This window comes from Arachis stenosperma, chromosome 9 (assembly GCF_014773155.1).
Source record: "Arachis stenosperma cultivar V10309 chromosome 9, arast.V10309.gnm1.PFL2, whole genome shotgun sequence".
NCBI classification, from domain to species: Eukaryota; Viridiplantae; Streptophyta; class Magnoliopsida; order Fabales; family Fabaceae; genus Arachis; species Arachis stenosperma.
Genome location: NC_080385.1, coordinates 154,195,599 through 154,218,531, shown reverse-complemented (window position 1 = coordinate 154,218,531; position 22,933 = coordinate 154,195,599). Strand labels below are relative to the sequence as shown.

At 36.9% G+C, this 22,933-nt stretch overlaps 5 protein-coding genes across 6 annotated transcripts; 2 read left to right on the top strand and 3 right to left on the bottom strand.

Annotated features, from left to right (window-relative positions):
- Positions 1–334: 334 nt before the first annotated feature.
- On the top strand, positions 335–7,077 carry LOC130951268 (linoleate 9S-lipoxygenase 5-like). The gene is made up of 8 exons (XM_057879916.1): positions 335–644; positions 976–1,268; positions 4,057–4,636; positions 4,720–4,805; positions 5,036–5,143; positions 5,296–5,600; positions 5,712–5,975; positions 6,058–7,077. The coding sequence occupies exons 1-8, from the start codon at positions 440–442 to the stop codon at positions 6,824–6,826; spliced, it is 2,610 nt and encodes an 869-aa protein (XP_057735899.1). The 5' UTR covers positions 335–439; the 3' UTR covers positions 6,827–7,077.
- LOC130951269 (thermospermine synthase ACAULIS5-like) lies at positions 7,064–9,701 on the bottom strand. Its single transcript, XM_057879917.1, has 10 exons — positions 9,455–9,701; positions 8,894–8,960; positions 8,724–8,818; positions 8,539–8,641; positions 8,363–8,451; positions 8,092–8,248; positions 7,924–7,999; positions 7,751–7,809; positions 7,500–7,636; positions 7,064–7,414 (listed from the first exon to the last, which is right to left on the bottom strand). Exons 1-10 carry the CDS (start codon positions 9,568–9,570, stop codon positions 7,342–7,344), a joined length of 972 nt encoding a protein of 323 aa, XP_057735900.1. The 5' UTR covers positions 9,571–9,701; the 3' UTR covers positions 7,064–7,341.
- Positions 9,702–15,573: 5,872 nt separating this feature from the next.
- On the bottom strand, positions 15,574–19,043 carry LOC130948165 (protein MAIN-LIKE 2-like). 2 transcript variants are annotated; one of them, XM_057876882.1, is made up of 4 exons: positions 17,983–19,043; positions 17,413–17,885; positions 16,928–17,015; positions 15,574–16,837 (listed from the first exon to the last, which is right to left on the bottom strand). In XM_057876882.1, the coding sequence occupies exons 1-4, from the start codon at positions 18,061–18,063 to the stop codon at positions 16,661–16,663; spliced, it is 819 nt and encodes a 272-aa protein (XP_057732865.1). In that variant the 5' UTR covers positions 18,064–19,043; the 3' UTR covers positions 15,574–16,660. The 2 variants fall into 2 exon arrangements, with proteins under 2 accessions (XP_057732865.1, XP_057732866.1); XM_057876883.1 differs by having other exon boundaries at positions 17,413–17,833.
- A 62-nt stretch (positions 19,044–19,105) lies between these two features.
- LOC130948167 (photosystem I reaction center subunit II, chloroplastic-like) lies at positions 19,106–19,928 on the top strand. Its single transcript, XM_057876885.1, has one exon. The coding sequence runs from the start codon at positions 19,188–19,190 to the stop codon at positions 19,818–19,820; it is 633 nt and encodes a 210-aa protein (XP_057732868.1). The 5' UTR covers positions 19,106–19,187; the 3' UTR covers positions 19,821–19,928.
- A 563-nt stretch (positions 19,929–20,491) lies between these two features.
- On the bottom strand, positions 20,492–22,086 carry LOC130948166 (uncharacterized). The gene is made up of 7 exons (XM_057876884.1): positions 21,997–22,086; positions 21,746–21,909; positions 21,619–21,656; positions 21,443–21,530; positions 21,141–21,350; positions 20,982–21,047; positions 20,492–20,871 (listed from the first exon to the last, which is right to left on the bottom strand). Exons 1-7 carry the CDS (start codon positions 22,034–22,036, stop codon positions 20,698–20,700), a joined length of 780 nt encoding a protein of 259 aa, XP_057732867.1. The 5' UTR covers positions 22,037–22,086; the 3' UTR covers positions 20,492–20,697.
- Between the last annotated feature and the right edge of the window lie 847 nt (positions 22,087–22,933).

The following is a 22,933-nucleotide window of genomic DNA, read 5'->3' as shown; positions in this document are numbered from 1 at the left end:
AGCAAGAAAAATAAACCATGAATATAAGATTTTATATGTGTGGGAAAGATATGCAGAATTAAATAGTAATAGAAAAACATGTAGCTTTAGAAGAACGTGAGATAGGTAGCCCCAAGCCAATGGTTGCTTTAGAAGAATCAGGTCCTTTAATTATCTACTGATAAAATTAAGGAATAATATTTAGTATTAAAAGAGGTGTAATAACAAATTAACAATACTATAATAGTATAATACATACAAAAGCATATGGGTCCCCACCAAATGTGACGCCACATTATATTACAAAAAAAAAAGGACCACTCATGTATGTGATTATTTATTTAACCAATTGTGTGAAGACTTGAGCAAGAGAAGAGAAGGAAGAGAAGCAAGGGAAAATAAACAAAGCAAAACTCCGATCCAGAAGTGTATGAATAAGTAAGAAGGAAGAAGCTAAGGCATGGAGAATCACAAGCAGCAGAACGGTGTGGGTGGTAGCACCAGCAAGGAGAAGAAGAAGACTAGTGTAAGAGGGAAGGTGGTGTTGATGAAGAAAGGGGTGCTGGATTTCCATGACATCAAATCCAATGTTCTTGATCGAATCCATGAGTTGATGGGCAACGGTGTCTCCCTTCAGCTTGTTAGTTCTCTCACTCCTGATCCAGGTTATCATAACTTAGCTTCCTCTCATTCCTCAAACTTGCCAACTCCACAAGAAAAGAATTTTTATCTCTCTCTGTCTTGTTTGACTTGGATCTCACTATCATACCATAAATAAAAGGTGGAAACTCGATTAACTGAAAGTTGTTAGATGATTTAATTAATTTGACTAAATTTTTATCCAATCGTTCTTAACTATCAACTTCACAGAAAATTAACTGCACCTGATTTTTTACCTAAATAAAAATTATTTGTTCTATGTTATCACTTTATTCCTTGCATTTGGGTGTGAGATAAGTGAAGCTTATAAGTAACAATTTAATTAATGATATACAGTAAAGGGGAACAGAGGAAAGCATGGGAAAGTGGCATACTTGGAGAGGTGGGTTTCAAAAATAACATCATTGACAGGAGCAAAAGAGACAGAATTTGGGGTGAAATTCGATTGGGACGAGAGCATTGGGGTGCCAGGGGCAATCATAGTGAGGAACAATCACCATAGCCAGTTTTATCTAAAGACAATCACCATTGAAGACATTCCTGGCCATGGCTCTCTCCATTTTCCCTGCAATTCTTGGATATACCCTGCTCATCGTTACACCTACGACCGTGTCTTCTTCTCTAATAAGGTCATTCCCATTTCACTCTTCAAAATATTTCATTCTTCTTCTTATCCTATATATATTATCAATAATGATGTTACTCAACCACTATTATGGATCACATATAATACCTTATCAAAATAATAGTATTAAAAAGCTTTTAAATATAAATGTTTGAGTAAATTTTAGCCGTTGATTGATACATTTAAAAAATTTTCAATAATATTTATATAATTGTATGTGCCGTGCACTTACTTTTATATATATTTATCTTGCTCTTACTGTCTTACACCCACTTCTTTTAGTTTATTTTATTTTATTTGTCTTTTGTTAAATTTTTTCCCTGTCACTTCTTTTTACAACATGTTTTAAATTTTTTTCTAGTATTGTTTTTTTTTAAATTAAACCTAAACTAACCAAACATCTCTTCAAGAAAAACGGGTAATAAATTCCTTAAATGGAATTCAATATCAAAACGAATTAATCATTGACTTACTAGACTGAGAGATATCGTGAGAAAAAAAAATAACGAAACAAATAATCTGGTGCATTAACTATTAGAAAAAATATATCTATACCAATTTTTATGTAAATTTTTTTATATATATTATTTTTATAATATAAAATTATATTTTTATTTCCATTTAATTTTTATTGATTAATTTTAATACAAAATGAAGAACATACAAAAAAAAAGACTTACACAAATATTAATTTGATTCCCCTGAAGATTGGGGTTCATTGTGGGAATAGAACAATGAATAGATGAAAACTGAAACCATATGTGGTTTACTCACTTGTGTCTTGTGTGCCAGCTGGGTCATGTAGTTCCCGTTTTGCATGCTTTATTTTATTATTATTATTATTTGTTTAAATTCGATCCAATTGGTACAAGGTTATTTTATTGTCACTGTCAGTGGAATGCATCTCAACATATTCTTGTCATTATTATTATATTATTTTATTAGAATGGATCTCTCCTAATCATTCTCGCAAAATAGTCACTCCCTTAGACATGTCAAAAATGTATTTTTAAAAATATTTTTAATAATTAAAATTTAATATGTATAATTATTTAAATTGTGTTATTTTTATTAAAATTAAATTAGATAAATTAATTTGATCGAAAAATTAATAAATTAAATTTTGAATTAATTTAAATTAATTTTTTATAAAAAATAATTATAATATTTTTGTTATAAAAAATAATTAAAATATTTTTATTTTATATATATATATTAATTTTAAAAATTCTAAATTCTAATTCTATAACAATAAAAAAGAAAAGAGTTAAAATTTAGAATTTTTAAAAAATTAATATATAATAAAAATATTTTAATTATTTTTTATAATAAGAGTATTATAATTATTTTGTATGAAAAATAATATTAATTTAAACTAATTTAAAATTTAATTTACTTTTTTTTGGTTAAATTAATTTGTTTGGATAAATTTAAAAAAAAATCTTTTTTTATATTCTCTTCTTTTAAAAGATTTTATAAAAAAATAAAAATAATTTTATATTTAAATAATTCATACAAAAAGATTAATTATGTTTGGGTATAATTATATAAAAATATTTTTTTATTTATTTATTACGTAAAAAATATATTTTAAAAAAATATAAATTATAATTTTTTAAAATTTTCTTTATTTTTTTAATATTTTTATTTTTATTTTTATTATTAAAAATTTATTAAATATAATAAAAATAAAAAATTATATTTATTAAAAAAATTATTAATTTAATGAGACCAAACAAACATTTCATTTGAGTGACTCCTTTCTCGCAATCTTCTGACCCAGTTGAAAAGATAAGGTTTTAGGATTTGGGGTAAATCTGTAAATTCGAGTATAATGAATTGTTGGGTTATATAACATTGTGATAAGTTTGGGTTTCGTTATAATATATAAAAGTTGTTAATTAATTATTAAAAAAACTCTAAATAGTTCTGAAAATTATTTCGAAAGACAAAGAAGTTTAAAAATAATTTATAAATAAGTTATTTTGTATTTAAATTTTTAGTTTTAAAAGTGTTTATTTTATAAAAATATGGTAAAATATAGTAGTATTATGAGAGAAATGATTTTTTTTTAAAATTTTCTATAAATTCTTAAATAGTTTTTTATAAAACCGTAATTTTATTTTAAAAATTATACCAGATATTAATACTACTACTTTTTATAAGTCAAAAACTCAAAAAAATTACTTTTAAAATTTGTCAAACAATCTTTAATATAATCATTTATTATTTAAACTATTTTTTCAAAAGAAATTTATTTAAATTGTTTATCCAAAATGGCCTTAATCGCACTTATCAAATTATATAACAGTTTTAGTTAGGGCTGGCAATGGGTAGGGTAGGGTTGAAAATTTTATTAAAACTCTACCCTACCCTACTCGTAGGTTAAGAATCTCTCAACTCTAACCCTACTCGTACCTTAAAACTCTAAACTCTACCCTACCTTACCCTACTTACAAAAATATCAAATTTTTTTAAGTAAATATAAAATTTAATCATTTCGAATTTTATATATTTTAATAACATAAAAAAATAAAAAATTAATGCTCTAAATTACTAAATTAACCAACTAATTTAATAATTGTTCATTTATTGTAAATCATTATATAAAAGAAGTTGTAAATTTAATTCTCACTTCTTTTACTATATATACCTAATAAATTAGAGGGTAAAGTATGAATTGCCAGCTCTAATTTTAGTATATCAACTTTACACAGAGATTAACTCCACACACGAATTTTCACCTATAATATTATGTTAATTATTATTGCAATTTTGTTGGCTTAATTCAGGCATACCTACCAAGTGAAACACCGGAGACACTTAGGAAGTTGAGGGAAGAAGAGTTAGCGACGCTTCGAGGGACAGGGACCGGTACCCTTAACGAATGGGACAGAGTCTACGACTATGCCTTCTACAACGACCTTGCTCTTCCTGACAATGGTCCCCATTTTGCTCGTCCCGTTCTTGGTGGCTCCCAGGACCTTCCATACCCACGCCGTGGAAGAACCAGTCGCCACAACTCCCTCACCGATCCCGATACTGAGTCCAGATTGCACCTTTTCAATCTTGACATCTATGTTCCCAGAGATGAACGCTTTGGTCACCTCAAGTTCTCTGATTTTCTAGCTTATTCTCTCAAATCCATTGCTCAAGTTCTTCTTCCTGAGATCAGATCTCTCTGCGATAAAACCATTAACGAGTTTGACACTTTCCAAGATGTTCTTGATATTTACGAGGGAAGCCTTAAGCTGCCCAGTCCAGGTGTCGCTTCTCAACTTCGAAACCTCATTCCATATGAACTGTTTAGAGAACTTGTTAGGAATGATGGTGAGAGGTTCCTCAAATTCCCAGTTCCAGATGTCATCAAAGGTAATGCTTCCTTCCATGCATGCATGCTTATCCATTCCTGTCTTTGATTATTATGAACTAAGCTTTAACTATAAATAATGCAGCTAGCAAGACTGCATGGAGAACCGATGAAGAATTTGCCAGAGAAATGCTTGCCGGTGTTAACCCTGTCATCATTCGTCGTCTCCAGGTACTATGCAACAACCATTGATATATACAGATGTCTACATGTGGAGTTAATATTTAAAAATTGTTAGATAATTTGATAAATTTGACTAAATTATAGTTTAATAATTTTAACTATCAACTTTACATGCAATTGCACGTGAGTTTTCACCTTATATGTAGTTGTATTCTTGGTTTGGATATCATTAGAAACCTTTTGGTATTAAAAAATAGAAAGGTGATTTACATCTGCAGGAATTTCCCCCGGTGAGCAAGTTGGACCCTGAAATCTATGGAGATCAAAATAGTATCATCAAAGCAAAGCACTTAGAAAACAGTTTGGATGGACTTACCATAGATGAGGTACTAACTACTTTCGTCTTGCATTGTATTTAGTGTGTGCCTCTTTTTAGCAAATTCTTTTAAATATTCTTAAAATGTGTCCTACTTGAAGAAGCAACACCTAATCCATATTGAAATGCTCTGTGTATTTGATTTTGATAATTGTTTTATAGGCGCTTGAAAACAAGAAGTTGTATATACTTGATCACCATGATGCATTGATGCCATACTTAACTCGAATAAATTCTACAACCACAAAGACTTATGCCACAAGAACACTCTTGTTTCTACAAAATGATGGTACATTGAAACCATTGGCTATTGAACTGAGCTTGCCACACCCACAAGGGGACCAACATGGAGCAGTTAGCAAAGTTTTTACTCCCCAAAAAGAAGGAGTACCGGCTACTGTTTGGCAACTGGCCAAAGCTTATGTTGCTGTCAATGATTCAGGATACCATCAACTAGTTAGTCATTGGTATGAGACTATTTGAAACTTCATTCATTAATCTTCTTGTTTTCTTTTATGGTTCCCAATAATGATGACTAAATAACAAGAAAGCCATTAATCCAAGCTCATTATTTGTAGGTTATTCACTCATGCAGTGATTGAACCATTCATAATTGCCACAAACAGACAATTAAGTGTTCTTCACCCAATACATAAGCTTTTGCAGCCACACTTTAGAGACACAATGCATATAAATGCCTTAGCTAGACACACTCTCATTAATGCCGGAGGGGTGCTAGAGAGAACAGTTTTTCCCGGTAAATTTGCCTTGGAAATGTCAGCTGTTATATACAAGAGTTGGGTTTTCACAGAGCAAGCACTTCCTACTGATCTTCTCAAGAGGTGAGTTTTCAAAAAACTTCATACCAGAAAATGATTTATATGATCATAACCAAATTGTAATTCTGTTATTGCTGAATTTTAGAGGGATGGCGGTTCCAGATTCAAGCAGCCCTCATGGACTTAAACTCATGATAGAGGATTACCCGTTTGCTGTGGATGGCTTAGAAATCTGGGATGCCATTGAAACTTGGGTGACTGAATACTGCAATTTCTACTACAAATCTGATGAGATGGTTGAGAATGACACTGAAGTCCAATCTTGGTGGAAAGAAGTCCGCTATAAGGGTCATGGTGACTTGAAAGACAGGTCATGGTGGCCAGAGATGAAGACTAAAGATGAACTCATTCAATCATGCACCACCATCATATGGATAGCTTCTGCATATCATGCGGCAGTGAATTTTGGACAGTACCCTTATGCCGGATACCTCCCTAACCGGCCCACGGTGAGCCGCAGATTCATGCCAGAGCCAGGGACACCGGAGTACAAAGAGCTTGAGTCGGATCCTGACTTGGCATTCCTGAAAACAATCACAGCACAGTTTCAAACATTGCTTGGTGTGTCACTGATTGAAGTTCTGTCAAGACATTCAACAGAAGAGGTTTATCTTGGGCAAAGAGAGAATCCTTACTGGACTTGTGATGCTGAACCATTAGCAGCATTTGAGAGATTCAAACAGAAGCTCATAGAGATTGAGAACAATATCATGGAAAGGAACAAGGACAAGAGATTGAAGAACAGGAACGGTCCAGTGCAGATGCCTTATACCTTGTTGTATCCAAATACCTCAGATTATTCAAGGGAGGGTGGTCTCACTGGAAAGGGAATCCCCAACAGTGTTTCTATCTAAGTAGTAAGAATTTCCCTGTTTGCCAGGATCCCTTCTCTTATTGGGTTGTAAAAGATGATTGTTTTTCAGCTTAGTATTTAAATGTAATTGTTTATGCCAAGACTAGAGTATATGTGAAATCTATATGTTAATAGGCTTAACATTATCATGTTAGCACTTCATTGATTTGTTGGAACTTGTACAATAATACATTATGTAATGGTTTTGATTCCAAACTTGAGATATACTAGTAATGATCCTTCTTTTGTTAAGTAGTTGACTTTAGTTTTTTTGCATTTAGAGTATTAGCATAATCGTTGACATGCTCATACACAAAAGCACAAAATAGAAACCACTTTTCGCTCATTCATATATAAATATATATGAGCCTTTTTGGGGAACTACACACCAAAAGGAAAAAGAAGCTAACAAAAAGAAAATACATAGAATCAAAGAAAAACTCAGAGTCTTTTCACTTGCGTTGTGTCTTATCTTCCTTTTCTTTATGTGTTGTGATACTTGTCAAGCTTGGTTAATTAAGCTTGCTTGCCATGGCCATGTATGAACCTTGCAGCTTCCTCTGTATATACATGAGTTTCATTGTCCAACCTGCCAATAGTAAAACATTTATGTCTGTCAACACTAGTATATGAGATTGGGAAAACTTCTTGTCATAGGTTAGCATTTCACTTACGATTTACGAACAACTTTGCTCAATGTTGATGCTGAAGAGAATGTTCTGCCGTCCAGATATCTATTTTCCCCTTTAATTCTTTGTCTCATTCTGTTGTCTAGCTCTTCCACACTCAGATCTATTGGAGAATCTGAGGCCTATTGTATTCCAACAGAACCCAAGAAAAGAAAAAAGTCAGCATCAACTCATCTATTTCATTCTATGATATTGCATGCCAATTTGTCTCGAGTCTTATAAAGAAAGATGTTTACCATGACCCAGCCCCAAATATCAGCATAGGATGGTATGTGAGCTGAATAAGGCACAACATCTGCAAACAATAGGAAACGTGATTGATTTACTATAACTGGGTATCAAATGCAACAAAAAGAAAGGACCATATCTAAAAAGGGAAATCTTTCGAATGTCCTGGAAGATTTCTTACACTTAAAAACCTGTCTCAAGGTGTTGTAGATAGATGAAAACACCTCAGTGTGGCTGAATATTCCAGCTGGTCCTGCCTGAAGTATAACAACAATGTAGAAATGTTACTTTAGTTTTGTTTCCTCTAATAAGTGTTTGATTCAAGTTATGTACACTGGTCTTATAATACCTGTGTTACAAATATGCCACTCTGCTTCAGTCTAGGCTTGACAGTGCAATCATAGAAGGACTTGGTGTAGAGTTTATAACAAGGGCCTCCATCAATTGGGTCTGCCAAGTCCCCAATTATCACATCATACCTCTCTTCTCTGCTTTCTAGCTCGGCCCTTCATATCATGACACATTGCAGTAAAATTTATCACAATTTTTGCATTCATGGCTGATACCTATTAGAACTTGGTAAATTCAAGAATCACAAGTTATAATTTTGATTAACAGACCTGGCATCATTGATGATGACCTTAAGTCTCGGATCATGGAATGCTTCCCTGTTTGCCACTAAGTATGATTTGCAGAAGTCTACCACCTCCTGATCAATAAAAGCTTTGAAGAAATGAATTTTGATAATATAGCTCCATGGAATGTATATTATCCAACTTAGGAGACATTAATTTACCTCATCTATATCACACATTATAACTGTGTCAATGGTATTATGCCTGAGCAATTCCCTTGCAGTGGATCCCTCTCCTCCCCCCATAATAAAAACATTCTTTGGGCTGAATGAATAAAAGTTCTAGGTAAATCACATGGGATTGGGAATAAAATAAGATTCTTAAAGAGCATATAGGAGGGAGTTACTTAGGATGGTGAAGGAGTGGTGGATGAACAAGACATTCATGGTAGATGAATTCATCTGTCTCAGCACTTTGAAGCTTCCCATCAATTACCAATGCCTGTAACAGCCACATAAACTTAGTTTCCTCTTCATAAAGGTAGATTTAATTCTTTTGTATAAAGGAGATGCTTACCTTTCCAAAGGGCTTAGTGTCCAATAGTGCAATGTCTTGGTATTGGCTAGTTCCTGTATGCAATATACTACAACCGATCCAAAGAAGAAAATGAAATTACTCTTACATTAGTGTGTCTTCATAATAAAAGCAAATAAGATAATTGAAATATAGCTACACTTTGCAATATAAAAAAAACTGTCTTATTTTCATTTATGTACTGTTTGTATATGTATGTATGTCTGCCTTTTTCATAGCCATAGGCAAAAGGAGCTTATGATTTCTTAGGATCACTTTACTTTTCCTAGCATGAGAAGCTGCAATCACCAAAGATTGTTCCACTTGTTCTATTTTTGTCTCATTTGGACTCAAAGAAGTTCTTGCTTCTCTTACCATATTGTCTCTGGCTTTATTCTTTTCATGAATCTTCTAAAGTCAATAAGGAAAAGTTATAATAGTAAATCATAAATGAACATGAAAAAGGCCAAAATGCTAATGTGGTATTTCATGTGACAGTTAGTGATATGAGGTTTTGGATTAGCTAAGAACAGGGAAGAAAAAAGAGTAGTTAAAAAGATGTACCTATTAAGAGCAAAGCACCATCTTAAGTTGTCTTCAATCTCTTCTTCATACCAACAACTCTTCCTGTAACCATTCATAGAATGGCTCTGCCCATTTGAGAGAGCTACCTCACCCATATCTCCCTAAGCTTTAACAAATCAAAGAGAGCTAAAGAAGAGAAGTGCAGTGGTGAACATATATATAGAAGGTGAAGATGGTCGTAATAAAAAGGAACAAGAGAGAGTGATGATTATGTGAGGAAAATATCTAGCAAAGTAGAAGCAATGTATTCAATACTTGAAAAGAACAATAATATTCTCCTGGAGTTTCGTAAAAGCTACAATACAAATAAGCTCTATATATCTTGTCGTTTTTTGATGTTGATGCTCCGGAAAATACGAGTAAAGAGTAAACTATTATTTTAACTCAAAAAAATTTAATTTTTGATAAAATTAGTTTTCAAAAAATAGAAATAACAATTTATCCTTTTTAAAAATAATCCCAGTTAGACAAATATATTCATCAGGATTTAGCTAATATGTGCTTAGCACACATAATAAGTTTATTATTAGTTGAAAATTTTAATTTTTTTAAAGATAGGAAAACTTGAACCCGTGACTTTTAAATAAATATGGAGAGACTGTGTTATTTGAACTATAACTCGTTAGCTTAAACTCTTTCATTTAATAAATACAAAATAAATGCATTAAAAACTTAAATTTTTTGTATTTTCAATAAAAAAATTTTCTATTTATAATCTTAACATATGACGTTAGCACATATAATAGATAAGCCTAAAAAAATATAAAAAGATCATATCTCAACATAGTCTTATGTAAACTTACTTGAAAAAAATAGGATATTTTCTCCTTCTAATTTTAATAGTTTTATAATTTATACTAAGCGAATATTTTTAGGAAATATTTTACACAAATGCCAGAAGATTAAAAAAATATTGAAAACAAGGTCTAGTAATAAAACATTTTCTTGTTTTTTTTTTGTGTACTTGCTAAATAATTTTCGGATATTTCAACAAAATTTGGACCAAATACATGAGATGTATGTTTGTTTGTATCTTATTAAATAAAATAGTACATTTGTGTTAAATTAAAAAATCCCGCACCAAGATTAAACTCTTGACCTTTCGGATCTAGAGCTCTAATACCATGTCATGATACCATTCATTTCAAAAGCTTCAATTAATAGAAAAAGGTAACACTAATGGTTATATCTCTAATACTTCCTAAACCTCTATTGTACAAATATTCCATTGACTCTTCGTACTTTTCCTAAATTAAAAGAATCTTCAGAGGATCAAATAGTATTTTCCTTGCAATCTGTGTGTAAATAAATATATAGATTGCATGCATGCATGCATGATGCTGCAAGTTGCATTGACACGTTGGAAATGTATGTATAATGTATAATATTGTCCATCTTATTAGAAGGAAAAAAGATAAAAGAGAAATGGCTAGCCTAATTATTAAAAAAAATTTGTAAAGTTTGTGAAAATGTAAAATTTATTCGTATGAAATTAATAGTTAAAAATAGTTAAATAATTTAATAAATTTAACTAAATTATTATTTAATAATTCTTAACTATTAATTTGATATGAATACTTGTTATTGTGAAAATAAGGAGAGAGAAGGAAGCAACAAACAAGAAGAAAGCGTGCCTCGGACATAATCATAAATATTCTCGTTTTGCATCAAAAGCTATGGGCGAGAACTGCGCATGCCAATTACCATATAAATATATTTATTAATTTATTCCCTTTTTGGTTGCAATTGAACTGCGCATGCCATGGCATAAGTAATCATCATCACTATCACAATCAACCCCAACCCATGAATAGGTAGCATGATGTTTCCACATACATAGGCATTGATGAAGACAAGGGAGACAAGAGATATTGTTGCTCATGCTGCCCAACCATGAATTCACATAAATCATCCTTGGTTTCGGAGTTCTTTCGAAGCTATCATGGACTCATTGTCCTCGTGTGCTTCCTCCCTCAACACTGAAATTAAAATATATATATATAAAATAAAACTAAATGACCCCCTAATAATATAAAAAGTCCTTTTATGTAACATTTTTCTCTGTGCTACAAAGCCAATTTCTTTCTTCCTCTTGAACTCTGTTATAGGCCACTGCTGTTCTTACTTTTCATGATCCTTATTATTTTTTTTCACATGAACTATCTCCAAATATAATTAAGGCGATATACAGTATATGTATAACATGATCTTCTTTTCCTTAGCTGATAGGGATGAGGCTGGTAATCTTATCTTGTAAATGCATAACTTTATCATCAAACATGAATGACTTTTGTACCAAAGATAAGTTTGGTTTGATCCTAAACTACAGGAGATTATAGTGCCATTGATTAGTACTATATACTTTTGTATGCTTTAATTTGGTCAATTGATCTCCCTTTGGTTATGCGTTAAAGTTCCTTTTTGACATTTGCCTATCACTCAAAGCTACTCTAAATTATCGTCTAGCACATAGTAGTATATTCTACTATTATCAAAATATTATTTGTACAATACAATTAACTACTAAAATCAACTATTAATTTATTTGTATATAAATATATATATTATTTAATTTATTTTTAATATATATTTTATATTTTATATAAGTAACTAATTTTAGTAATTGATTTTGATCTAAACTAATATGAATGGTATATTATATATGTATAATGGAGTGTTTAATTTGTTTGACAAGTTGTTTGAAACTTATATCCTCTTTGTGAAATAAATAGGTCGCATAAACGATAAAAGCTGGGACTCCTTACTTTATAACAAATCACATTCAATTATTTACAAATCTTCACATGAATATGTACCTTTTCTTGGCTTTTTTACCTAAATGCGCACCTGAGAAACATTATTTTTCAAAATACGCATGGCTGGAAATCTTTCTGTAAATGGGCATCGCCATTTTGTGGCCTCTGCACGTGAAATGGAAATGAACTCCATTTCATTTATGGTGCCCACGAAATGGGCATGCCATGTCAAGCCAACCACACACGAAATGGATATTCCATTTCCATGAGGGCAGCAGTGAAATGGAGGGAGGAACTCACGGCTGGCATCAGCGAAATGGGAGTACGGCTGAGCTCAGAAGCCATGTCTCCTGTACCGCACACGAAATGTCACAAATTTGTGTGTACCGCACACGAATTGGGACAACGGCTAGGCTATATAAACCCTTTGCCAGCAGAAATAAACCCACATTTCTCACTCTCACTTCTTCTACCCTTCTTTCTTCTCCGAAAATTCCATTCTCACAGGAGCTACTTTCAGTAATTTTTGGGTGTCATAATGGCATCTGAATATATTTATGTGGTCATATATCCCGATGGTGAAATTTCGTATACAGGTGAGGGAGTGACTTTTATGTGTGACGACCCACTTTGGATAATGATTTCTCCACAGTCCTGTCTACAGCAACTTAAAAATATGATTCTGATGAACACTGGGCTGATTGGAAAAAAGGAGATCAGTACGCTCATTTACAGGATGCCCGTTGCTGTAGCTAATTCGTTTACATATCAGAAGATGCATATTAAATCTGATCAGCACGTGTCGATGATGTTTTCATATCATCGTAGCATCGGAAGCATCTATTCGATGGAACTCTGCGTGAAGCTCCAAGATGTGGGGGGGCAGCTCATCTAATTCGAATAACGTGGAGGAAATGCGAAATTCCGGTGCTGGTGAAGGCATTCCATTTTTGGACATAGGTAGGGGTCGTAGTCCGTCCTTTAATGCCTTCGTGGCCCCCGCCCAGAATACAGAAATACCTGACCGACGTCCCTCCCCAAATATCCATGTTGCATATCCGGAAGGAATGACCGACGGGTTGGCTGACTCGTCTGAGGAAGACGAGATTGAGAATGATAGTGGAGAGGAAGCAGAGGTTGTTCCGGAAACCCAACCGATTCAGGGCGATAGGGTCATCCCAAGTGTTGTTGAACCGATCAATGTTGCAAGGGTCGGAGGTCTTTCCAGCGGCACCTCCGACCATTACCTGCACCTCAGTCTTGGTCCAATGAACTCGAAAAATGCAGAGGACATACCCAGTAACTATGGTTTGACAGGTGAAATGGAGCTAGAGGTTGGCCTGAAATTCCTGACTAAGGATGCAGCAATGCTTGCTGTTAAGAACTACAACATACGTCGAAGTGCGGAATTCAAAGTAGTGGAGTCAGATCATACCAGGTATGTTTGTCGGTGCAAACTTTTTGGTGACCAATATTCCTGGGTGGTCAGGGTTGCGAAGACGAGGGCGTCCAGATTTTGCGAAGTTCGAAAATACCAAGGGCCTCACACTTGTTTGGCGTCCGCGACTTCGCAAGATCATGCTTAACTGGATTCAAATGTCATATGCCAGCACATATTCTCCATGGTTCAAGCAGATGCAACGATTTGCATAAAAGTGTCGCAGGGGTCCGTGGAGTCGGCATACGGATACAAGGTGTCTTACAAAAAGGTTTGGCTAGCAAAGCAAAAGGCAATAGCAAGAATCTATGGAGACTGGGATGATTCTTATAACCAGTTACAGAGATACTTCAATGCGTTGCAAACCTTTGTTCCAGGTAAGCCTATCTATTGGATTGCATACTAGTTTTGTAATAGTTTTCATCCTCTTACGATTTTGCCATTTCGTCGTAGGGACAATTGTTGACCTACAAACCCGACCATACTACGTGGGCAACACCCTCGATTGTGAAAGCGTCATGTTTCATCAAGTATTCTGGTCATTCCCATCGTGTGTCGAGGCATTCAAGCACTGCAAGCCTCTAGTTTCGGTTGATGGAACACACCTGTATGGTAAGTACATGGGTACCTTGTTGATGGGAATAGCACAGGACGGAAACAACAACATTCTTCCCATAGCCTTCGCGCTAGTGGAACGGGAGAACACAGATGCATGGTACTTCTTTCTGACCAACTTAAGGAGACATGTGGCTACGCAACCAGGTGTTCTACTGATCTCTGACAGGCATGCGGCCATAAAGGCTGCGCTGGAGCGAGAGGGTTGTGGCTGGGAACACAATGTTTACTGTGTCCGACACATTGCGTCCAATTTCGCAATAAACTTCAAGAGTAAAGAAGGCAAAAGACATCTTGTTAGCGCTGCATACTCGAAGACCCAAGAACAGGCATAATACTACCTAGAGTTAATCAGCGCGGAGGATCCGGCCACGTCCCCGGCAATGATGGCTTGGATAAGAGGGTTAGAGCCACCAAAATGGCTCCAACACCGGGATGAGGGGCGCCGATACGGTCACATGACAACGAACCATTCTGAGTGTATCAACTCTGTGATGAAGGGCACTCGTAACCTTCCAGTGTGTGCAATTGTGAAGTCCACGTACCACCGTTTAAATGCATTGTTTGTCCAGAAGGGTCGGCAGGCAGAAGCACAGGTAGCATGTGGCCAGATGTTCTCACAGTTCTTGCAAAAGGCAATACTTGCCAACAGGGAGGGAGTCACGCAGATGCTTGTCATATCACACGACAGGGCGACTTCGATCTTCACCGTCGATGAGATAGCCGGCGTAGGGTCTCAATCCAGGTTCAGAGTATACCTCCAGCAAAGACGGTGTGACTGCGGCTACTTCCAGGCATTGCACTACCCATGTGCCCACGCGCTTGCAGCATGTGCCCATGCTAGGCTTGATTGGCAGTCATATGTCGATGATGTCTATCGGGTCGAAAATGTCTTCCGGGTATATCAGATGGAGTTTCCCCCCTTGCCCGATGAGGAAGTGTGGCCACCCCACGAAGGACAAATTCTCCGTCCTAATCCCCAACTGCGACGATCAATGGATGGCCGACCTGTGTCGACAAGAATTCGGAATGAGATGGACGACGTAGAGCCTGGACCGGGAAAGCGATGTGGAATTTGCAGGCAACCGGGGCATACTAGGAGACATTGTCCTCATGTCACTGGCACTTAGCGTCGTGCCTGGGTCGGATACTGAGTGTTGTTATGTTTTCAATTTATTTAATTTCTCGTCTTTAGTCGGTTTGATGTGATATGTTTTAGAATTAAAGAGATGAATGCAATATTTCCTTTTCTTGTCAAATGATCACACAAAATTAAAACCCGTACTACATGAAAATTAACAGCACCGAATTTATTACATGACAATACATATAACACTTAAAAAGTAACAACCACGAACTACGATGCCATAAAACAGAATAAAGTACAAACCAAGGAAAATTACAACCATCGGACGATAACAAATAACCTTAAAACCATAACGTGAACTAGTGATGGTGTCCACCATGTCCCAACCTCCCACCTGTACCACATGAAGGTGCTCGAGTGTCGCGGCGGGGACGTCCTGGCTGTGCCTCCTCCCCTACCTCATCAGCCCCCGCATATGATAAGCGACGGCCATCTAACATCGAAGGCTCGAACGGGCGCATCTGCGATCCGGCTGTGTCACCTACAGAAACAGATCTCCTCCTACCGACAGGGGGTGACTACCTGAATCAGACAGTCGAAGTGCAAGTCCTAAGTCGGTGGGTGTGCGTGGTGATGCATGAGAAGGAATGAATTGGTCTAGCCCATCAAATAAGGATGAAAAGTTTGTCCAACCAACTCGATCCATAGAGTCAATTAGGTCCTGTGTACCGCCCCCTGCGATGAACCACCCTCCTCGTAGGTACTATTGTAAGGCATATACTGATGGACCGTGGATGACTGAAAGGGGTCCTTTACGACGAACGGCTGCGGGCAGTAGACATCTCCAGGGAAATTCACTTCTACCGGTGGATGTTCCTACTGACTCCAAACATTAACCTGACCTGGATCCGGAACTGGAGAATCTGGGACATGCATCTCATCAACTCCGACAGCCTGATGTCTGCCACGGCGGGAACGATGGCGTCTCCTGTCCTGCGGAACTGCTGGTAGCTGAACAACTGGGCCTCTACCGTACTCTGCCGGAGCCCCTCGGGGAATATCATCACCTCGGGGATCATGGAAGGCCTCCGGGGGTGAAAGAAACCTCTTTGTTCTCGAGCAATACCATCTGTAATAATCATGATTGGGATGCAAGGTATCTGCCCTATCAATCTCTAGCCGATATGACACAGTCCGTCTGTTTGCCCATACTTTAAACCATGTCTGCAGGCGGATGGGCCACCATCCATCGTCGTTGCGAGCCGACTGGCGATGGAAGGTGTCTATGTTTAGTGGAGGGTTCGGTGGACCTTGTTTGCCGCCAAATTGCCACATGACTCTATCGATGTTAACAATCTCGATCCAGCGGAACAGAATAAGTGGCACGACCGCCGTATAGAAATCCCCATGCGGAGCACCAAGAAAGTCCGCAGGCACCCTCGACAAAATACGTGCATCCAGACAAACTACCAAATCCAAATGTCATTCACACAGGTAGACTAAATTTCATGGGACAAAACAATGTCATGCGAGAGTTACGCAACAGGAATAGTTACCTCATCCACTTTCAAATTGTCCAACCTTAGCCAGTGCCTTTGTAAGCGTTGCTCGGCGTAGTCGTTCTTTCCTCTCTTGCCTGCCCACCTGCGAAAGAATAGAATGAAACTATAACCACATTTAAAAAATTACGCAGAGGAAATCAGAACACGAAGCATAAATACAGAAAATATGGAAGAAAATTTATTATGTTGTAGCTAACGGAAACGTGTACGGGCTCGTCACGTCGGGTGCCCAGAAAGGAAGCCTGAAGTATATCCAAGACATCAACAGTGTATGACAACCAGACATTCCCTCGACGTTATAATCAGTCGCTAGGCACATGCCTCTATATAACCAACAGAGCACGGCACTACCCCAACTATATGTACTAATGGCTTCATAGTTTGCCAGGAGAGGAAGATAACGTACGTGAACCGTGTTGTTCGCTTTGTCAGGAAGTAAAACGCCGCCCAATAAATACATAATATAACAACGTGCATACCGTACGAGGGCTTCCTCGGGAGAGTCAAAAGGCATCTGTTGCAGTCTACTCCTGAGCCACTTCAGTTTTATGTTATACTTTGTGGTCCCAACATGTCCGTCCAAAACTTCTCCAAGGAATTCCTCACACCATTGCCAAATATCTCTCTGGTGGAACTTACTCCATGACCTCAGAGTGCCGTTGACCGGTTCACTGTCGATTGGTAATCCCACCTGCATGGCAACATCCTCCAAAGTGATAGTACACTCACCCCATGGGAGGTGGAATGTATGGGTCTCAGGACGCCATCTCTCCACAAGAGTGCTAATCATTGGGTTGTCGTACTCAAAACGCTTTATCAGAGATGCATAATAGAAGCCGGCTCTTCTTAGATACGACTCCAGCATCTGCCTCCTAACCTCCATACTCGGATCTGCTTCGTCTACAGAGAAAACATCAACCAGCGTGCCATGCAGAGTCAAGACACGTGCCGGCTAAAAATGAAATAGATTAAAACACAATTATATAGTTTAAAACAATCATTTAAATTATTAACAAATTTTTTTTTGTAATAAAAAAAAATAAACTCACCTTAACATGTAAATGAGCAGAAATGTGAAATTCATCCAACCTATTAAGATTTTCTTCCACATTAATTCCACTCCCACTCATTTTTTTAACAATTCAATTACTCCTCAACTTCTCTTTTTTTTCACCGAAGCAACCCACTACTTCACTTCTCCTATTTTTACTTTGGCTTTGGTCCCCTCCCCTCCCAGAACCTCCTTTTATATGCTTCAACCTCACAACCCAACAATAATTTGCCTCACTTTCACCCAATGCATGCTCGTATGGGAACTGCAACGTGCTGCTTTGACTGCCCCCCCATTTCGTGCCTGCCACACTTGATATAGCCCATTTCGTGTGTGCCTACCAGGATATGGCCAACTCGTGGATGACACACTTGACTTGGCCCATTTTGTGTGTGCCATCAATGAAGTCTCCAATTTCGTGCTTCCCATGCGTGTATTGGTCCAATTCGTGGCCACCAAGGTTGACATGCTCCATTTCCTTTGTGCCAGGCACGAAATGGTTTGTGTCAGTGCCATAATCCCATTTCGTGGCCACCCTTCTTGATGTCTATACCATTTTCATTTCGTAATTGCTGCTTGCGAGTTGGGGGTGCACATTTGCAGAAACATTTTCATCCATGCGCATTTTGGGAATTAATGTTTTTCAGGTGGGTATTTTGGTAAAAAAGTCCCTTTTCTTCTTCTTTTCTGTTTGTTTTTTTCTCTCTTATAATTTAGGTCTAAGTTTACCTACCCATGCGCTCCAAGTCACCTCCATATGATAACAGGTTATTATTATTTTTTCTTTTGGTATTACAGGTTTTTTTTTTTGGTATTTTTTGGTATTACAGGTTATTATTATAGTAGGACCTCATCTTTTAACATGAGCCCAATGAGTAGCCCACTATGAAGCTTAAATTAAAAAAATAGAGATGCTAAGCCCATTGAAAATAAAAAGAATGTGTTTGTTTGTTTGATGGTATTTCCTTCCAAATAAGAGGAAAATGAATAATAGCATTGAGTATGATGGGGAGGGAAATAAGAGGTGTGAGGCTGTGGAGAGACATGGAATCAAAATCATGAATCATAATTGGTGTAAGCCATATTACCTTATCCATATATCCAAATCCAAATCCACACCACCCATCTAAATTTCAAAACAATACCTCTTCCTGAATCCTGATTCCAATTGATCTCCATCTCATTGTATCCTCTCATCCTGAAATGGCAATGGCAACACAAGCCTCCCTCTTCACTCCACCACTCTCTGCTTCCAAGCCCAGCGACCGTGCATGGAAGCAACCACCCGCAGTGTCCTTCACCACCGCAAAGCCCCAGCTCAGGTTCGCAACCATAAGAGCTTCGGCTGCAGAGGAGAAAGTAGAGGCTGCAGCACCTGCGGCTGAGAAGGAGGAGGCACCAGTGGGGTTCACCCCACCTGAGCTGGATCCAAACACGCCATCCCCAATATTCGGAGGAAGCACTGGAGGGCTATTGAGGAAGGCCCAAGTGGAGGAGTTCTATGTGATAACATGGGATTCTCCGAAAGAACAGATCTTTGAGATGCCCACAGGTGGCGCCGCCATAATGAGGCAGGGTCCGAACCTTCTGAAGCTTGCAAGGAAAGAGCAGTGCCTTGCTCTTGGAACAAGGCTTCGGTCAAAGTACAAGATCAAGTACCAGTTCTATAGGGTCTTCCCCAATGGCGAGGTCCAATACTTGCATCCCAAGGATGGTGTCTACCCTGAGAAAGTCAACCCTGGTCGCCAAGGTGTTGGTCAGAACTTCAGGTCCATTGGCAAGAACGTTAGCCCCATTGAGGTTAAGTTCACTGGCAAACAACCCTATGATTTGTAATTCCAACTTCTCTTGATGAATCATTGGTTCCCTGATTGGGTTTTTCTCTCTTGTACTTATTATGATCATATTTATATGTGACAAATTAAATGTATGTTAAGCTCTGTACCTTTATGGTTTTCCTTTCCCCTTTTTATATTTTGAAGGGATTAGTATCATCAACATGTTTTCGAATATCTATAAAAAAAAAAAATTGTTTTGGAATATGATGAATTTACTTTAGCTTAGCTTGATCAAGCCTACTCGCGCGGACAAATTCTCTGTATGTGAGGATAGAATTCTTTTGTAAAGGATATGAATGAAGTGCATCTTAAAACATATATAGAGACAAAGAAGAAAGAGACTCATATATTGCAACTTACAACGTGATGCAGTTCCCATTGGCATCTTCGCAGCTTGGGAGATATATTAACCATAAACTCAGAATCGGATCACCACATTCATTTTCTGTTTGGTTGTCACCATAAAGCATAAATACTACCTCACCAACTAAATAGGAATATTTTGAGCTTCCGAAATATCTAATACGTACGAGGTGATTGAAGACTCGTAGTTTCTTTTCGGGTGCATCATCGTTACTAAAATGCTCATTAATTGATATTTATAAATCACTTTCACAGTAACAGAGTAAACTTTATTCTTAAACCATTTGATATTTTAAGATGTACAGGTAAAATAGGAAATAATATTATTATTATTATATTACATCTTACAGTAAATTATGCACGTGATTAAAATGACGCCAATAATATAGGGGTCCTTGTGGTATTTTATTTATGTTCAATAATTATCCTTGTGAATTGGTTGGGAAGTTGGGTATGTACAAGAAGATGGGCCTTGTAAGCCCACACCTAACACCCCAAAATAAATGTAATGATCAGGCTCCAACTGCGGCAGTGGTTAGCACAGCCTCTAGATCGCTCTTAGAACGTGTCAACGTTTCATCAGCACCGTCCATTTCGCTTACCCATATCTCGGGAATTACTTGGGGAACACTGTGCACACTCTCCACAGCATAATCTGCTCCTTTACATTTCACTGTCTTCCCAACCTTCACAAATCAACCCAAAAGCCATCAATTAATTCTAATTATAAAAAACTTGGTAATGAAATGAAACTTCGTACTTGTACGTTGGTTTAGAAATTAAATTAGAATATTACCAGAGCTGTGTGAAGACCCGTTTCTTTTCCCGCCGCAATATTGCGAGCGCTGTCATCCAGAAACAACTGCAAACATGCATTCGATTTTTTAAAATTTTGAATTTTCTTCCTTCTAAGCGATTATATTAAAAATTTAACTTAGTTTTGTTTTCATTATACCGTGTGACGTGGATCCACGTTGGCAGCTTGGAGAGCGACCTTAAAGGCTTCCAGCGACGGTTTGAGGAGAACCGGGAACTCATCGGGTCGGGTCGCGTTGGGCAGGTTCGGGTTAATGGTCTCGAAGCATATGATCTGTTCGAAACAGTCCTTTATACCAAGGCGGTCTAACACCGTCAGCGCGTGAACCCGGTCCGAGTTGGTAAATATCTTGAGCATAGAAATAAAATAATTTTGCAATTTTAGTAGTAGTATATATTTCGTGAAATTATTATATGAGAGAATTAAACATTTAAACGTACAAGTTTCCTTTGGTTGATACTGCATAGGAGGTTGCGTAACTGGATATCAGGCTTGATCACCTCGTACGGTAGCCTTCCGTGCACGAAACTGTATTTGGTGTCACAAATTAAAATTGATCGACTTAAACAAGTAATTAAGTAGTTGTTAGAGTTGAAATTAATGAATAATCACTCACCTGTGGTAATCTTCTGCAGTTATGTCGTAGCCTAGTGCCTGCAGATTAAGAAATTAAGCTAAGGAATGAGGGTGGGAAAAGGGATTAGGGTAGAAGTGAATAGTGAATAGTGAATACTACTACTGACACGCAAACCGGCGAGGGTGCTTCCGTAATTTTTGAAGAGTTCAACGCGGAGTGTGGAGGCTTGCGTGTGGGAGAATCCACATTTCTCGATGAGGAAGAGTTCGATGTTCTTCTTCACGCACTTGTCGATTCCCAGGGTTGATGAGTACAAGGTGTCATCCAAATCTGCTTGTTCAATTCACAGATGGAATTAGAGAAAACAAGAAGAAATTAAAAGCTTGTTCAATTAAAAGAGAGTAGTGTAGTGGTTACCGAAGAGGATGGAATGGAAGGGAGAAGTGGAGAATCCCATTCTTGTTTTTGATGAGAGAAAACGAGAGAGGGAGAGCGGAAATGAAGCCTCAGCTGAGGTCAATTTAAAGGGAAGGAGATGATGACGTGGAGCACGTGGATTGGATAGGCATTGAAAAATAATAGTGAAGATGTTGCGAACCGAGTAGAGCAGAGGGAATGGACCGGGCCCCACACCATTGGCGCGTAACTCTAACTACCATCTACTCTATTACATATACGTGGACCAAAATACCCCCATCTCAGTGCTGGATTATTAGGCACCCACTTCAATTCATGGTAAGAAACAACTATTTGCATGGGATATGATACCGGGGCAAATTCGGAAGTTGATAACTGGCTATTTGTTTACCTATCATGCCATTTTGTCCTATGAGGAGTCAGATATGCACACTGAATTATTTATCACAATTTAGAAACTAAGTTATTATTTTTTTTTTCGAACTATTCACCTAATTGTGAAAGTATGATTTTAACAAGGAAAAGTCTAGGGGATTAGTAGTTTTATTGAATTTTAGTCAGCATGTAAATAGTGAGAAAAGTGAGCTATTGGATGAAATTTTATCCCAATCTTATACCATCAAATCATCATTGATAGCTAGTTAATGGCTAACAATCACAAAAATTACTAACCCCTAGCATTATTTTTTTAACAAAAGAAGTTTCAAACAAATGAAAAGTAGAAATGAAAATCTTAAACGACGAATTTTAAAATATAAACTATTTTGCTGTATTTTATTCATATATCGTTTTTTAAGTTAGATTTAATTATGAAAGCTCTCATATTAGTCATTAGTCATTAGTCATTTTGCATGGCATCTAATCATCTATCAATATTCGGGCAAATGTTGGAGTAGATAAATTTAGAACCACATACCCTGGTTTCAAATCAGGTAAG

Bases quoted from the DNA above. Each gene is read 5' to 3' on its own strand.
- LOC130948165 (XM_057876882.1), bottom strand. From the start codon at position 18,063: ATGAGTGGGAGTGGAATTAATGTGGAAGAAAATCTTAATAGGTTGGAT. The intron at 17,016-17,412 runs GTATGCACGTTG...ATTCTTTCGCAG, and splicing joins CCCGAGGAAGCCCTCGTACG to GTGGGCAGGCAAGAGAGGAA. The intron at 16,838-16,927 runs GTAACTATTCCT...TGGATTTGGTAG, and splicing joins ACAATTTGAAAGTGGATGAG to TTTGTCTGGATGCACGTATT.
- LOC130951269 (XM_057879917.1), bottom strand. From the start codon at position 9,570: ATGGGTGAGGTAGCTCTCTCAAATGGGCAGAGCCATTCTATGAATGGT. The intron at 7,810-7,923 runs GTAAGAAATCTT...TATTGTTTGCAG, and splicing joins CTTGAGACAGGTTTTTAAGT to ATGTTGTGCCTTATTCAGCT. The intron at 7,637-7,750 runs GTAAACATCTTT...GGAATACAATAG, and splicing joins ATATTTGGGGCTGGGTCATG to GCCTCAGATTCTCCAATAGA.
- LOC130948166 (XM_057876884.1), bottom strand. From the start codon at position 22,036: ATGGGATTCTCCACTTCTCCCTTCCATTCCATCCTCTTCG. The intron at 21,910-21,996 runs GTAACCACTACA...TTGAACAAGCAG, and splicing joins CTTCCATTCCATCCTCTTCG to ATTTGGATGACACCTTGTAC. The intron at 21,657-21,745 runs GTCAGTAGTAGT...CTTAATCTGCAG, and splicing joins GCACCCTCGCCGGTTTGCGT to GCACTAGGCTACGACATAAC.
- LOC130948167 (XM_057876885.1), top strand. From the start codon at position 19,188: ATGGCAATGGCAACACAAGCCTCCCTCTTCACTCCACCACTCTCTGCT.
- LOC130951268 (XM_057879916.1), top strand. From the start codon at position 440: ATGGAGAATCACAAGCAGCAGAACGGTGTGGGTGGTAGCACCAGCAAG. The intron at 1,269-4,056 runs GTCATTCCCATT...GGCTTAATTCAG, and splicing joins GTGTCTTCTTCTCTAATAAG to GCATACCTACCAAGTGAAAC. The intron at 5,976-6,057 runs GTGAGTTTTCAA...GCTGAATTTTAG, and splicing joins CCTACTGATCTTCTCAAGAG to AGGGATGGCGGTTCCAGATT.